This window comes from Salmo trutta, chromosome 12 (genome assembly GCF_901001165.1).
Source record: "Salmo trutta chromosome 12, fSalTru1.1, whole genome shotgun sequence".
Classification (NCBI taxonomy): domain Eukaryota; kingdom Metazoa; phylum Chordata; class Actinopteri; order Salmoniformes; family Salmonidae; genus Salmo; species Salmo trutta.
In genome coordinates, this window is record NC_042968.1 from 57527763 (window position 1) to 57543893 (window position 16131).

Below are 16131 nucleotides of genomic sequence, written 5' to 3' on the forward strand. Positions count from 1 at the left end.
ATCCAATAGCGATCTTGTCTCATTGCTGCAACTCCCCATCGGTCTCGGGAGAGGCGAAGGTCGAGTCATGAGTCCTCTGAAGCATGACCCCTCCAAGCCGCGTTGCTTCTTAACACTTGCTTGCTTAACTCGGAAGCCATCTGCACCAATGTGTCGGAGGAAACACCGTTCAACTGACGACCATCGTTAGCTTGCAGGCGGCCGGCCCACCACAAGGAGTCGCTAGAGCGCAAAGAGCCAAGGAAAGCCCCCCTGGCCAAACCCGGATGACGCTGAGCCAAATTGTGCATCGTCCTATAGGACTCCTGGTCACGGATCGAACCCCAGGCTATAGTGAGACCTCAACACTGTGATGCAGCGCCATAGAGCGCTGCGCCACTCGAGAGGCATAGTTAATTGGTTTATCCCTTATCAAACATCCTGGTTTCAAATAATGCATTACTAGCGTTAAATGACTTCCTTCAAGCGTTAAGAAAAGACGTCATTGCTGCTATTGACAGTAAAAATCGGTTAAGTGTCCCTAGGGGGGATTAATATCCCACTCATAAACACCTGTCCCAAAGGGCAAAGGGATTACAGACACAAAAGGCTCACCTCACCCATTTAATTGGTGAGTGCATCACTGCTGGTCTTTGTAAGAAGTATGGACATGCTGAAAGTACCGAATCGTCTGTTCAGTCAGTTAACACACAGCTCACAAACCCAGACATACCCCACAAGACACGCAATCAGTGTCGACTTGACAAAGCATTTGAATGTTTGAGATTAGTATTATTAATTTATTTATTTTATTTTCCTATATCACAGTTTTGTGTCACCTTTGGGAACTCGCCTCAACTTGACTTTGGTAATCTTGTTCTTTACTCGTAGTGTTCTTAGTTAAAATTTGTGTTGCTGTTCTTGTCCATTAGTGTTCTGTATTTTGTCATGTTCTATGTTTGAGTGTACCCCTGGAAGAATAGCTGCTGCTTCAACAGTTTACTCCAATGTTTACTTGACAGTCTATTACAAATCAGTCAGAGTACTTTTGACACACTTTTGATAGTCTTTCAATCTGAAGGAAGTATAGACTGCTGTTGGGAAACAAATAGGAAGTAAAACTCGAGTCATCTCATTATCTCATCTTGGAACTTTTTCATATCATTCTTTACAGTTCAGATTCATCTGCAGCCTACATATATGGTGAACATTATATTCCCCTTGAGTCATTTCATAATTTTCTGTGTTATAGTTTTACTGGAATATTCCAAATGTCTGCAAATATGCTTTTTTGAGAATTGATAGGGAATAACCACAACAAATGAGAAATATAACGCACTGACTACAACATCTGCCTGCCACCGAGCAGAGAACACAGGGCTGATAATCTTCTGCTCCACGTTGGGAAGTCAGCAGCAGACAGACATAACATCATTAGCTCCAGCTCCCCCGGTGCTCATTAGAAATGATCAAACATTGAAATGCATCAGAAAGGTATCATCATTGATGAAGTTATTTTTCCCCGGTCCAATTTAGTCTTGTCCACTCTTTTCTAATGAGTCATACGTGGCTTGTAGAGGGAAACATAAAACATATACATGTTCCTGACAGTCTTATATTTCAGTGATGGGGTGGTCATAATATTGTGTAGCTTAAAACGGTTCAAAAGATAGAGCCACATTTGTATGAAGAAAACAGAAGCCGCTGTGTTTATTACAACTGAATCTAGCAGCTACCAGAGGTGACTGACGTAACCCCGGTTCTATTTTTGTATTTATTTTGGATCCCCATTAGCAGCTACTCATCCTGGGGTCCAGCAAAATTAAGGCAGTTTATACAATTTTAAAACATTACAATACATTCACAGCTTTCACAACACACTGTGTGCCCTCAGGCCCCTACTCCACCACTACCACATATCTACAGTACTAGATCCATGTGTATGTATAGTTCGTATGTTATCGTGTGTGTGTGTGTGTTTGCCAATGTTTGTGTTGCTTCACAGTCCCCACTGTTCCATAAGGTTTTTTTTTAATCGTTTTTAAATCAAATTTTACTGCTTGCATCAGTTACTTGATGTGGAATAGAGTTCCATGTACTACTGTGTGCCTTCCATTGTCTGTTCTGGATTTGGGGACTGTGAAGAGACCTCACGTGGCATGTCTTGTGGGGAATGCATGGGTGTTCGAGCTGTGTACCAGTTGGTTCTATGAACCAAGCGCAATTTTTTTCCTCCAGAGTTTCTCTCGCGACCCCATTTTCAAATCAGGTTGACCCCATTGGAAAATGCTGCACTACAAAGTAGCCTAGCTGATACAGAGCCTTCCCAATTCAATGGCTCCCTCTTCTGGCCACATTTGACAACGCAATCCTAAAGGACCATAGATATCACCTGGATTAATCTGGTCAGCCTATAGCCTTATTCGGATAGGGTCGGCAAACTCCAAGGTCCTCTGATAATACTTATCCCATGCGAATCGTCATCCCTGTGTTTTGAGGGATGTTACAGAGTTTCACAGGTGCTGCACCCAGTTTGGGTAAGAACATGGGAACAAATAGACGCTTAAAACAAAGTGCTATGCACATAGCCTACAGATGAATGATCTGTTTTGTCACATATCAACTTTCCTCGTGCCATACTTCTCTTTTGAAAGATGAAGTGGATGATATTGTGCCAATTAATTGATGATTTGCCAAATACGTCAGGTAATTATTAAATGTCTGCATAGGTTACAGTTAATGGTTCTTATTGATATACACTATTATTTTGACTTTCTCCAAACTGAAGGTCATCAGGTCAATATCAGCCTATCCTTAGACATTTGAAATATCTTCACGCCTAGAAGAGCCTCCAGGCTTCCGTCATAACCGTCAATTGTGAATGAGGAAACATTTTTATTACAGGGGCAGTTTGGTAAAACTAATCCCGTCCAAATCGTCCACTGGAAAAACGGACATGCTGGGGTAATAATTGCATAACCAACGTTCTATAGTAATACTAGTACTGTGAGAATAGGGCTTTAGTCATGGAAAGAGCAGGTGTTCCCATTGTTTTGTACACTCACTGTATATTATATTAGAATTGATTACTTCCAGAATCTACTTCCAGAAGGCCAGCATTGATTTTTTCCAGAAGCTGCTTCTCTCTGATAATTCTGAGTAAAATCCTGTCATGTAAACAGAAGGCAGGGGGGGGATCAAATTATACTGAAAAAAAAAGAAACGCAACATGCAACAATTAACGATTTTACTGAGTTACAGTTCATATAAGGATATCAATCAATTGAAATGAATTCATTAGGCCCTAATCTATGGATTTCACATGAATGGGCAGGGGCGCAGCCATGGGGAGCCAGGCCCAGCCAATCAGAAGTTTTATTACAGACAGAAATACTCCTCAGTTTCATCACCTGTCCGGGTGACTGGTCTTAGACGATCCCTGGCGCATGTAAGTGTTATAAAACAAAACAAACAAAATAAGTATGGAGATTTGTGTTGATGCTAGAATTAATCAAGGCCTTTAAACACTTGTTGGATAATAATTGTAAGAATGAAATGCCTTTTATGGTGTCTGACGGAGTTTACATAAGTCCAGAAAGTTGCATTTTATGAGAGAAAAAAAGTATAATTAGGAGGTTGTTCATTTATGGTGTGACAGCTGATACTTCGCTCTATCAAAATATACAGCACCAGTCAAAAGTTTGGACACCTACTCATTCAATGGTTTTTCTTTATTTTTACTATTTTCTATAGAATAATAGTGTAGACATCAAAACTATGAACATAACACATTTGGAATCATGTAGTAACCAAAAAAAGTGTTAAACAAATCAAATATATTTTACATTTGAGATTCTTCAAAGTAGCCACCCTTTGCCTTGATGACAGCTTTGCACACTCTTGGCATTCTCTCAACCAGCTTCATGAGATAGTCAACATAAATGCATTTCAATTAACAGGTGTGCCTTGTTAAAAGTTAATTTGTGGAATTTCTTTCCTTCTTAATGCGTTTGAACCAATCAGTTGTGTTGCGACAAGGTAGGGGTGGTATACAGAAGATAGCCCTATTTGGTAAAAGACCAAGTCCATATTAGGGCAAGAACAGCTCAAAAAAGCACAGAGAAATGACAGTCCATCATTTTTTATTTTATTTATTTTTTATTTCACCTTTATTTAACCAGGTAGGCCAGTTGAGAACAAGTTCTCATTTACAACTGCGACCTGGCCAAGACCAAAAAAACAGAGTTACACATGGGATAAACAAACGTACAGTCAATAACACAATAGAAAAATCTGTATACAGTGTGTGCAAATGAAGTAAGAAGCTAAGGAAATAAAAAGGCCATAGTGGCGAAGTAATTACAATTTAGCAATTAACACGAGTGAGAGATGTGCAGATGAGGATGTGTAAGTAGAAATATGGTGTGCAAAAGAGCAGAAAAACAAAAACAAATATGGGGATGAGGTAGGTTGTTGGTTGGATGGGCTATTTACAGATGGGCTGTGTACAGCTGCAGCAATTGTAAGCTGATCTGACAACTGATGTTTAAAGTTAGCGAGGGAGATATAAGTCTCCAACTTCAGTGATTTTTGCAATTCATTCCAGTCATTGGCAGCAGAGAACTGGAAGGAAAGCCGGCCAAAGGAAGTGTTGGCTTTGGGGATGACCAGTGAAATATACCTGCTGGAGCGCGGGCTACGGGTGGGTGTTGCTATGGTGACCAGTGAGCTGAGATAAGGCGGAGCTTTAACTAGCAAAGACTTATAGATGACCTGGAGCCAGTGGGTTTGGCGATGAATATGTAGCGAGGACCAGCCAACGAGAGCATACAGGTCACAGTGGTGGGTAGTATATGGGGCTTTAGTGACAAAACGGATGGCACTGTGATAGACTACATCCAATTTGCTGAGTAGAGTGTTGGGAGGCCATTTTGTAAATGACATTGCCGAAGTCAAGGACCGGTAGGATAGTCAGTTTTACGAGGGTATGTTTGGCAGCATGAGTGAAGGAGGCTTTGTTGCAAAATAGGAAGCCAATTCTAGATTTAATTTTGGATTGGAGACGCTTAATATGAGTCTGGAAGGAGAGGTTACAGTCTAGCCAGACACCTAGGTATTTATAGTTGCCCACATATTCTAAGTCAGAATCGTCCAGAGTAGTGATGCTAGCCGGGCGGGCGGGTGTGGTAGCGATCGGTTGAAGAGTATGCATTTAGTTTTACTAGCATTTAAGAGCAGTTGGAGGCCACGGAAGGAGTGTTGTATGGCATTGAAGCCATACATTGAAGCCATAACTTTAAGACATGATGGTCAGTCAATCCGTAAAATGTCAAACTTTGAAAGTTTCTTCAAGTGCAGTCGCAAAAACCATCAAAAACTATGATGAAACTGGCTCTTATGAGGACTGCCAGAGTTAACTCTGCTGTAGAGGATACATTGATCTGAGGTTACCAGCCTCAGGAATTGCAGCCTAAATAAATGCTTCACAGAGTTCAAGTAACAGACACATCTCAACATCAACTGTTCAGAGGAGACTGCGTGAATCAGGCCTTCGTGGTCGAATTGCTGCAAAGAAACACCACTAAAGGACACCAATAAGAAGAAGAGACTTGCTTGGGCCAAGAAACACAAGCAATGGACATTAGACCAGTGGAAATCTGTCCTTTGGTCTGATGAGTTCAAATTTGCGATTTTTGGTTCCAACCACCGTGTCTGTGTAAGACGCAGAGACGAGTAGGTGAACAGATAATCTCTGCATGTGTGGTTCCCACCGTGAAGCATGGAGGAGGTGGTGTGATGGTGCTTTGCTGGTGACACTGTCTGTGATTTATTTAGAATTCAAGGCACACTTAACCAGAATGGCTACCAAAGAATTTTGCAGCGATACACCATCCCATCATTTGTTTTTCAACAGGAAAATTACCCAACACACCTCCAGACTGTGTATGGGCTATTTGACCAATAAGAAGAGTGATGGAGTGCTGCATCAGATGACCTGGCCTCCACAATCACCCAACCTCAACCCAATTGAGATGGTTTGGGATGAGTAGGACCGCAGCGTGAAAGAAATGCAGCCAACAAGTGCTCAGCATATGTGGGAACTCAAGACGGTTAGAAAGGCATTCCAGCTGAAGCTGGTTGAGAGAATGCCAAGAGTGTATGTACAAAGCTGTCATCAAGGCAGTTGACTACAATAAAATCTTGACTGGCTACATCACTGCTTGGTAAGTCAACTGCACCACCCTCGATCGCATGCTTCTACAGAGGATGGTGAGGACAGCCTAGTACATCACCACATCACAGCCTAGTACATTGCTTCTTCTCCATCTAGTGCAGGGCTCTACAACCCTGTTCCTGGAGAGCTAGCGTCCTATAGGTTTTCACTTTAACCCTAATCAAGCGCACCTGACTAATAATTACCTGCTTGATAAGCTGAATCAGGTTAGTTACAACTGGGGTTGGAGCGAAAACCTACAGGAGGGTAGCTCTCCAGGAACAGGGTTGGAGAGCCCTGATCTAGTGGATACAAAAATCAGAGGCCCCGTAAAATGGGCTCAGTGCATTTTCCAGTGGAAAATGTCAATACTAATCTTAGGAATGGAACCCACCCTGGAACCTTTAACATAACCATGTTTAGCATCTTCAGGCCTCCACACATAGAAGACATTTGGAACATCTCTACTTAAATAAATTCATTTTATATACACCCTCACAATAAATCCATCATTTATTTTAGGCAGCTCTGAAGAAACATTATGATATGAGGAAAATGGTTTTTAGAAGAACCGAATAGGCTATGAGTCGGCCTACTGTATGTTATCTGGCTATGTGCCATGCCATATAGCCTGTAGGCTAGTTCATTTAGCTGACAAGATGAGCTTAAGTCCCATGCCATTATTTTATATTACATGCTTTCATGTAATAATATCATTGAACTTAGCTGAATAAAATAGAAAGGATTTTTTCCCCCATTCCGGAGCGAGTGCGCATATGAAGAGGCTATGTTGAGCGCAAAAGTGATCATTTGAAACAGGTCCTATATGGTAGATTTAGAATTATTTGCCAAATTTAGTTGTGAATGATAAACTTTAATGTCTTACAAATTAAAACATATATGAAAACATCATATCATGTTTCTTTAGACCTGTATGCATAAGTGTATGGGTGTTAAATGCTTTGAATTAATTGTCACCTTAGAAAGCACTGTCCATTTCGTTGTGTTTGGCTTTATAGCAACATCCACAACAACTATGTTTTCCACTCAGTTTCAACCTGTTGTTTAACTTCTTTCTTCAAATGGATCACCACAGTGATGTAAAAAAAAAAGTAGCCTAATGATGAGTTTTAAAAGCATGATACGTGTTTGATAAGTGTTTGATGCGATTTTAGATTGCATTTGCAATGATGTCAGAGTGGTTAGAGGGAGAATAGAGCACTGAGTACCAGGCCATTAGCGTCCTGATGCTCGTTAGCGAGTTGGGTACTACCAACACATGTCCAGAGCGCATAAAAGGAGATTACCGTGACTCAACAGTCATGTGGAAGTTGACTGTGGTCATGACCAATGGCTGCTGGAGTGGCAGTAATATGGTCACCGCAACAGCCCTACCACTCCAGTATCCTTGCACATTGTAAATATGGTATTGGCACTGACCCTGGAACTGACCCTGTATATAGCTTACTTACTTTCTCGTGTTCTATTTCTCATGTGTTTTTGTTCCTACTTTTTTAAAATAGTACTACAGATATTGATTACTGCATTGTTGGGAAAGAGAAAGAAAGGCATTTCACTGTACCTGTGCACGTGACAATAAAACTTAACTTGAAGGCAGAGAGCCATTTTCCACAGGCCCTGGCACCAGTCTGTCACTTACAGGCACTTCTGCAGCATTTGTCCATCTGTCCATCCCTCTCTGGGTCCTATTATATGGTCCCTCCCTAGGTTTTGTTGTACAGTTAGGGTGACATGCAGCCCATGGGTGACAGACAACTGTATTCAACTTGACATTGCCACAAAGTTTGCCCTTATAGCTACCTAGCCGGAGTTTGCACTCCTGCCAAAAATGAAGTAAGAACATCAGGACCATGGACAAGGCTGTCACCCTCACCTGCCCTCTTGTGCCAGCACCACCCCTTCCTCCTTTAGTCTCTTGCTTTTGGCAGCGAAGTCTTCCAGCAGGACCTCCCGGCGCCGCTTGATTGCATAAAGCCAGTCCACCTCGTCCTCTTTGCCTACCCCATCTTCCTCCGGCTTCTCCACTGCGGCTTCAAACTGCTGCACCGCTGCCTTGGAGACCCGCTCGCCCACTTTCCTTTTCCAGCCGACCGAAGCCATCCTTTACAGGAATGAGTCAATTATCTGTAACGTTACTGTAGAATTGTGAAACCTCTCTGCTTGCAAATAGCTCGCTACTGCTGACAGACACTTGAGACTTCTAACCTTAAGTTTGGAATGTCAAAAAGGCAGGTTTGTTCACATTGAATTGGCTAGCGTGGAAAGTGAGTTACTATAGCTAGCTAGCAAGCTAATGTCTGAATGTTAGCTAGCATATAGCTAACGTCTAACCGTTAACCTCGATAACTGTTATTCATTCTTCATCAAATGCTTTTGATTTAATATGTGGCTGGATATATTGCGTTTTCAACACTCATAACGCGGTTACCGATGCTGTGCTGCTTTCTATTTAACCCGGAAGCTCCTGTTTGTTTAACCACAACATTTAAAGGGACATTACAGATATTTTGAAGTAATATGTGGGTGCACGAAAGGTACAGCACAATTATTTTGAAAAGTCTCTAGCTATCTGTGTGGGTCAGTCTTCCTCTTGTAAGATCATGTGTAATTATCAGGAAAATGTGCTGACAGCTGATTGTAGTTACATTGTAACAGAATGTCGTTGTTGCAACATGTTTTCAATATTCCCACATTAACATGTTCCAGAGCATCCATCTTTGACCCTGTTGTCTTACTTCTGAGTTCAAAGTCAATCAGTGATTCATTGACAAGTACTGAAGTTGAACAGCTAAACCTGAAAGATGGCGCCGACAGATATAGCAGCTCTGCTTCTAGCTCCTACAAGCATTTCTCTACACCCACAATAACATCTGCTAAATATGTGTATATGACCAATAAAATTTGATTTGATTTTGACTATGAAAGTGACCCTCATTAGAAATGTATTGTGGTTCCAATTAAGATTTAAAACATGTTCAAATGAAATGCAAAAAAGTTTTCTGAAGATAAAAATGGATATGTAGGGTTGATATTGGAGGTGGGGGAGTGGGTGGGGGTTTAGGGGTTGGAATGAGAGGAAGAATGGAAGAAAAGAGATCAGGAGAAACAGAAGCATCATTGCATGTGCCTTCAGCAGTGAGTGAGTGACCTCAGTGGATGACTTCAGCTGTGAGGCTCTCAACCATCTGGATGTGTCATCTTTCTTGGAAGCCACTTTAGCTATTCACTGGCACAAGTGGGGACCCTTCAGGCTGAGGAGTAAGTTTCACTCACTCATCCCCATGTGCTACACTTTACATACAGCCAGAAAAAAACTTTGGGATATCAGAGTAACGGTAAATCACCAGCATTACAACCAGGAATACAATTTTCCTGAATTGGATCCTTTGTTCATACCCCCCAGGGCAATTTAACTTATCATAGAGGCTGCTCCAAGACGACGTCAGTGTAGAAGATGTATTCGGAGTGGACTTCTAGTCCGACTCAGGAGGCGTGCACGCCATCCACCGCTTCCGAGTATATTACTCGCTACTGTTCAGTCTCTGGACATTAAAGTAGATGAGCTCAAGGTGAGGATCTCCTTCCAGAGAGACATCAGGGACTGTAAAATACTCTCTTTCACAGAATCATGGCTCTCTCGGGATATACTGTCCCCATCCATACAGCCAGCTGGGTTCTCAGTACATTGCGCAGACAAGAATAAAGAACTCTCCGGGAAGAAGAAGGGCGTGGTGTATGTTTCATGATTAACAACTCATGGTGTGATTGTGATAACATACAGAAACTAAAGTCCTTTTGTTCACCCAACCTAGAATACCTCACAATCAAATGCCGACCGTATTACCTCCCAAGAGAATTCTCTTCAGTTATAGTCAAGCCAATACCACGACGGCCCTCAATGAACTACAGTGGACTTTATGCCAACTAGAAACCACATATCCTGAGGCCGCATTTATTGTAGCTAGGGATTTTAACAAAGCAAATTTGAGGAAAACGCTACTGAAGTTCTATCAACACATTGACTGTAGTATTTGCTTTGGTAAAACACTCGATCCCCCTTTCTAAATGCCTACAAGTCCCTCCCCCGCCCTCCCTTCGGCAAATCAGATCACAACTACATTTTGCTCCTCCCTTCCTATTGCCAGAAACTCAAAGAGGAAGTAACCATGCTAAGGTCTATTCAACTCTGGTCTGACCAATCAGAATCCATGCTTCAAGATTGTTTTGATCACGCGGACTGGGATATGTTCTTGGTAGCCTCTGAGAATAACATTGACGTATACACGGACACAGTGACTGAGTTAATCGGGAAGTGTATAGGAGATGTTGTTCCCACTGTGTCTATTAAAATTTACCCAAACCAGAAACCAAGGATAGATGGCAGCATTCGCGTAAAACTGAAAGCGGAAACCATCGCATTTAGCCATGGCAAGGTGACTGGGAATATGGTCGAATACAAACAGTGTAGTTATTCCCTCTGTAAGGCAATCAAACAGGCAAAATGTCAATACAGAGACAAAGTGGAGTCGCAATTCAACAGTGCAGACACGAGACGTATGTGGCAGGGTCTACAGACAATCACGGACTACAGAGGCAAAACCAGCCACGTTGCGGACACCAACGTCTTGCTTCCGGACAAGCTAAACACCTTCTTCGCCCACTTTGAGGATAAGACAGTGCTACCGACACGGCCCGCTACCAAGGACTGTGGGCTCTCATTCTCCGTGGCTGACTTGAGTAAGACATTTAGGCGTGTTAACCCTCGCAAGGCTGCCGGCCCACACGGCATCCCTAACTGCGTCCTCAGAGCATGCTCAGACCAGTTGGCTGGAGTATTTACGGACATATTCAATCTCTCCCTATCCCAGTCTGCTGTCTCCACTTGCTTCAAGATGTCCACCATTGTTCCTGTACCCAAGAAAGCAAAGGTAACTGAACTAAATGACTATCGCTCCATAGCACTCACTTCTGTCATCATGGAGTGCTTTGAGAGACTAGTTAAGGATCATATCACCTCTACCTTACCTGACACCCTAGACCCACTTCAATTTGCATACCGCCCCAACAGATCGACAGATGAAGCAATCGCCATCGCCCTGAACACTGCCCTGTCCCATCTGCCCATTCCCACAAGAGGAATACCTACGTAAGAATGCTGTTCACTGACTTTTGCTCAGCCTTCAACACTATAGTACCCTCCAAGCTCATCATTAGGACTCTAGTTACATTTTACATTTTAGTAATTTAGCAGACGCTCTTATCCAGAGCGACTTACAGTAGTGAATGCATACATTTCATGCATTATTATTTTTTTTTTTAATCGAACCCACAACCCTGGCGTTGCAAACACCATGCTCTACCAACTGAGCCACAGGGAAGGCCCAGTAGTTCTGAACCCCGCCCAGTGCAACAGGGTCCTGGACTTCCTGACTGGCCACCCCCAAGTGGTAAAGGTAGGAAACAACACCTCCACTTCGCTGTTCCTCAACACAGGGCCCCACAAGGGTGTGTGCTCAGCCCCTCCTGTACTCCCAGTTCACCCATGACTGTGTAGTCACGCATGCCTCCAACTCAATCATCAAGTTTGCAGACGACACAACAGTAGCAGGCCTGATTACTAAACAATGACGAGACAGCCTACAATTAGGAGGTGAGGGCCCTGGTGGAGTTGTGCCAGGAAAATTACCTCTCCCTCAACGTGAACAAAACGAAGGAGCTGATCATGGACTTCAGGAAACAGCAGAGGGAGCATGCCTCTATCCACCACGATGGGACCACAGTGGAGAAGGTGGAAAGCTACAAGTTCCTCGGCGTACACATCACTGACAATCTGAAATGGTCCACCCACACAGACAGTTTGTTGAAGAAGGCGAAACAGTGCCTCTTCAACCTCAGGAGGCTGAAGAAATTTGTCTTGGCCCCTAAGACCCTCACAAACTATTACAGATGCACAATTGAGAGCATCCTGTCGGGCTGTATCACCGCTTGGTACGGCAACTGCACTACCTGAAACCACAGGGCTCTCCAGAGGGTGGTGCAGTCTGCCCAACACATCACCGGTGGCACACTGCCTGCCCTCCAGGACACCTACAGCACCCGATGTCACAGGAAGGCCAAAAAGATCATCAAAGACAACCACCCGAGCCACTGCCTGTTCACCCCGCTATCATGCAGAAGGCAATGTCAGTACAGGTGCATTAAAGCTGGGTCCGAGAGACTGAAAAACAGCTTCTATCTCAAGGCCATCAGACTATTAAATAGCCGTCACTAGTCGGCTACCAACCGCTTACTCAACACTGCACCCTAGAGGCTACTACCCTATATACACTGCTCAAAAAAATAAAGGGAACACTTAAACAACATATCCTAGATCTGAATGAAAGAAATAATCTTATTAAATACTTTTTTCTTTACATAGTTGAATGTGCTGACAACAAAATCACACAAAAATAATCAATGGAAATCCAATTTATCAACCCATGGAGGTCTGGATTTGGAGTCACACTCAAAATTAAAGTGGAAAACCACACTACAGGCTGATCCAACTTTGATGTAATGTCCTTAAAACAAGTCAAAATGAGGCTCAGTAGTGTGTGTGGCCTCCACGTGCCTGTATGACCTCCCTACAACGCCTGGGCATGCTCCTGATGAGGTGGCGGATGGTCTCCTGAGGGATCTCCTCCCAGACCTGGACTAAAGCATCCGCCAACTCCTGGACAGTCTGTGGTGCAACGTGGCGTTGGTGGATGGAGCGAGACATGATGTCCCAGATGTGCTCAATTGGATTCAGGTCTGGGGAGCGGGCGGGCCAGTCCATAGCATCAATGCCTTCCTCTTGCAGGAACTGCTGACACACTCCAGCCACATGAGGTCTAGCATTGTCTTGCATTAGGAGGAACCCAGGGCCAACTGCACCAGCATATGGTCTCACAAGGGGTCTGAGGATTTCATGTCGATACCTAATGGCAGTCAGGCTACCTCTGGCGAGCACATGGAGGGCTGTGCGGCCCCCCAAAGAAATGCCACCCCACACCATGACTGACCCACCGCCAAACCGGTCATGCTGGAGGATGTTGCAGGCAGCAGAACGTTCTCCACGGCGTCACCAGACTCTGTCACGTGCTCAGTGTGAACCTGCTTTCATCTGTGAAGAGCACAGGGCGCCAGTGGCGAATTTGCCAATCTTGGTGTTCTCTGGCAAATGCCAAACGTCCTGCACGGTGATGGGCTGTAAGCGCAACCCCCACCTGTGGACGTCGGGCCCTCATACCACCCTCATGGAGTCTGTTTCTGACCGTTTGACTCCATGAGGGTGGTCCTCCACGTCTCCTGATGTACTGGCCTGTCTCCTGGTAGCGCCTCCATGCTCTGGACACTACGCTGACAGACACAGCAAACCTTCTTGCCACAGCTCGCATTGATGTGCCATCCTGGATGAGCTGCACTACCTGAGCCACTTGTGTGGGTTGAAGACTCCGTCTCATGCTACCACTAGAGTGAAAGCACCGCCAGCATTCAAAAGTGACCAACACATCAGCCAGGAAGCATAGGAACTGAGAAGTGGTCTGTGGTCTCCACCTGCAGAACCACTCCTTTTTGGGGGTGTCTTGCTTATTGCCTATAATTTCCACCTGTTGTCTATTCCATTTGCACAACAGCATGTGAAATTTATTGTCAATCAGTGTTGCTTCCTAAGTGGACAGTTTGATTTCACATTAGTGTGATTGACTTGGAGTTACATTGTGTTGTTTAAGTGTTCCCTTTATTTTTTTGAGCAGTGTACATAGACATGGAATCACTGGCCACTTTAATAATAGAACGCTAGTCACTTTATGTTTACATACTATTTTTGTCATCTCATATGTATATACTGTATTCAATTCTACTGTATTTTAGTCAATGCCACATTGCTCATCCTAGAATTTATTTACTAATTCCATTATTTTACTTTTAGATTTGTATGTATTATTAAGAATTGTTAGATACTACTGCACTGTTGGAGTTATACACAAGCATTTCGCTACACCCGCAATAACATCTGCTATATAAAAAAAAAATGGTATATGACCAATACAATTTGATTTGATTTAGATTTACCAGCAGCATACCACCCTGCATCCAACTGCTGGCTTGCTTCTGATGCTAAGCAGGGTTGGTCCTGGTCAGTCCCTGGATGGGGGACCAGATGCTGCTGGAAGTGGTATTGGAGGGCCAGTAGGAGGCACTCTTTCCTCTGGTCTAAAAAAATATCCCAATACCCCAGGACACTGCCCTGTATAGGGTGCTGTCTTTCAGATGGGACGTTAAACGGGTGTCCTGAGTCTCTGAGGTCATTAAAGATCCCATTGCACTTATCGTAAGAGTAGGGGTGTTAACCCCGGTGTCCTGGATAAATTCCCAATCTGGCACTCATGCCATCACGGCTGTCTAATCATCCCCAGCTTACAATTGGCTCATTCATCCCCCTCCTCTCCCCTGAAACTATTCCCCAGGTTGTTGCTGTAAATGAGAATGTGTTCTCAGTCAACTTACCTGGTAAAATAAATAAAAAAATAAAAGATGAATTGCTCAGCAGTCTTATGGCTTGGGGGTAGAAGCTGGATAGGGATATTTATGGATATGACACCTCCACTGTGGTGCTCTATAAGTGAGGGGAACCCTCATAACTGTGCCTGCTACTCCATCTAGAGGTCATGAGTGAGAATGTTTTAAGACAGCTCTGCTTTTCCATACATACAGTGCATTTGGAAAGTATTCAGACACCTTGACTTTTTCCACATTGTTACATTACAGCCTTATTCTAAAATTGATTAAATAGTTTTTTTCCCCTCAAATATACACACAATACCCCATAATGACAAAGAAAAAAGACATTTAGAATTTTTTACTAATTTATTACATATTAAAAACAGAAATATCACATTTCCATAAGTATTCAGACCCTTTACCCAGTACTTTGTTGAAGCATCTTTGGCAGCAATTACAGCCTCGAGTCTTCTTGGATATGACGCTACAAGCTTGACACACCTGTATTTGGGGAGTTTCTCCCATTCTTCTCTGCAGATCCTCTCAAGGTCTGTCAGGTTGGATGGGGAGCATTACTGTACAGCTATTTTCAGGTCTCTCCAGAGATGTTAGATCGGGTTCAAGTCCGGGCTCTGGCTGGGCCACTCAAAGACATTGAGACTTCTCCCGAAGCCACTCCTGAAGTTGTCTTGGCTGTGTGCTTAGGATCGTTGTCCTGTTAGAAGGTGAACCTTCACCCCCAGTCTGAGGTCCTGAGCAGGTTTTCATCAAGGATCTCTCTCTACTTTGCTCTATTCATCTTTCTCTCAATCCTGACTAGTCTTCCAATCCCTGCCGCATCCACACAGCATGCTGCCACCACCATGCTTCACCGTAGGGATGATGCCAGGTTTCCTCCAGACGTGACGCTTGGCATTCAGGACAAAGAGTTCAATCTGGGTTTCATCAGACCAGAGAATCTTGTTTCTCATGGTCTGAGTCTTTAGGTGCCTTTTGGCAAACTTCAAGCCGGCTGTCATGTGCCTTTTACGGAGGAGTGGCTTCCGTCTGGCCACTCTACCATAAAGGCCTGATTGGTGGAGTGCTGCAGAGATTGTTGTCCTTCTGGAAGGTTCTCCCATCTCCACAGAGAAACGCTAGAGCTGTCAGAGTGACCATTGGGTTCTTGGTCAACTGACCAAGGCCCTTCTCCCCCGATTGCTCATCGGGGGAGAACTCCAGGAAGAGCCAACTCCAGGAAGAGTCTTCGTGGTTCCAAACTTCTTCCATTTAAGAATGATGGAGGCTATTGTGTTCTTGGGGACCTTGAATACTGCAGAAATGTTTTGGTACCATTCCTCAGATCTGTGACTCGAAGCAATCCTGTCTCAGTGCTCTAAGAACAATTCCTT

General features: G+C 43.7%; 1 protein-coding gene across 1 annotated transcript in view; it reads right to left on the bottom strand.

Moving 5' to 3' along the window:
- Positions 1 to 8399, bottom strand: part of LOC115203856 (tetratricopeptide repeat protein 33-like) — a 42203-nt gene extending 33804 nt beyond the window's left edge. Inside the window, exons 1-2 of the mRNA XM_029768905.1 lie at positions 8088 to 8399; positions 2082 to 2098 (exon numbers count right to left, since the gene is read on the bottom strand). Of these exons, the coding sequence (XP_029624765.1) occupies positions 2082 to 2098; positions 8088 to 8314 (244 nt within the window). The 5' untranslated portion in view covers positions 8315 to 8399. The remainder of the gene's footprint in view (positions 1 to 2081; positions 2099 to 8087) is intronic.
- Between the last annotated feature and the right edge of the window lie 7732 nt (positions 8400 to 16131).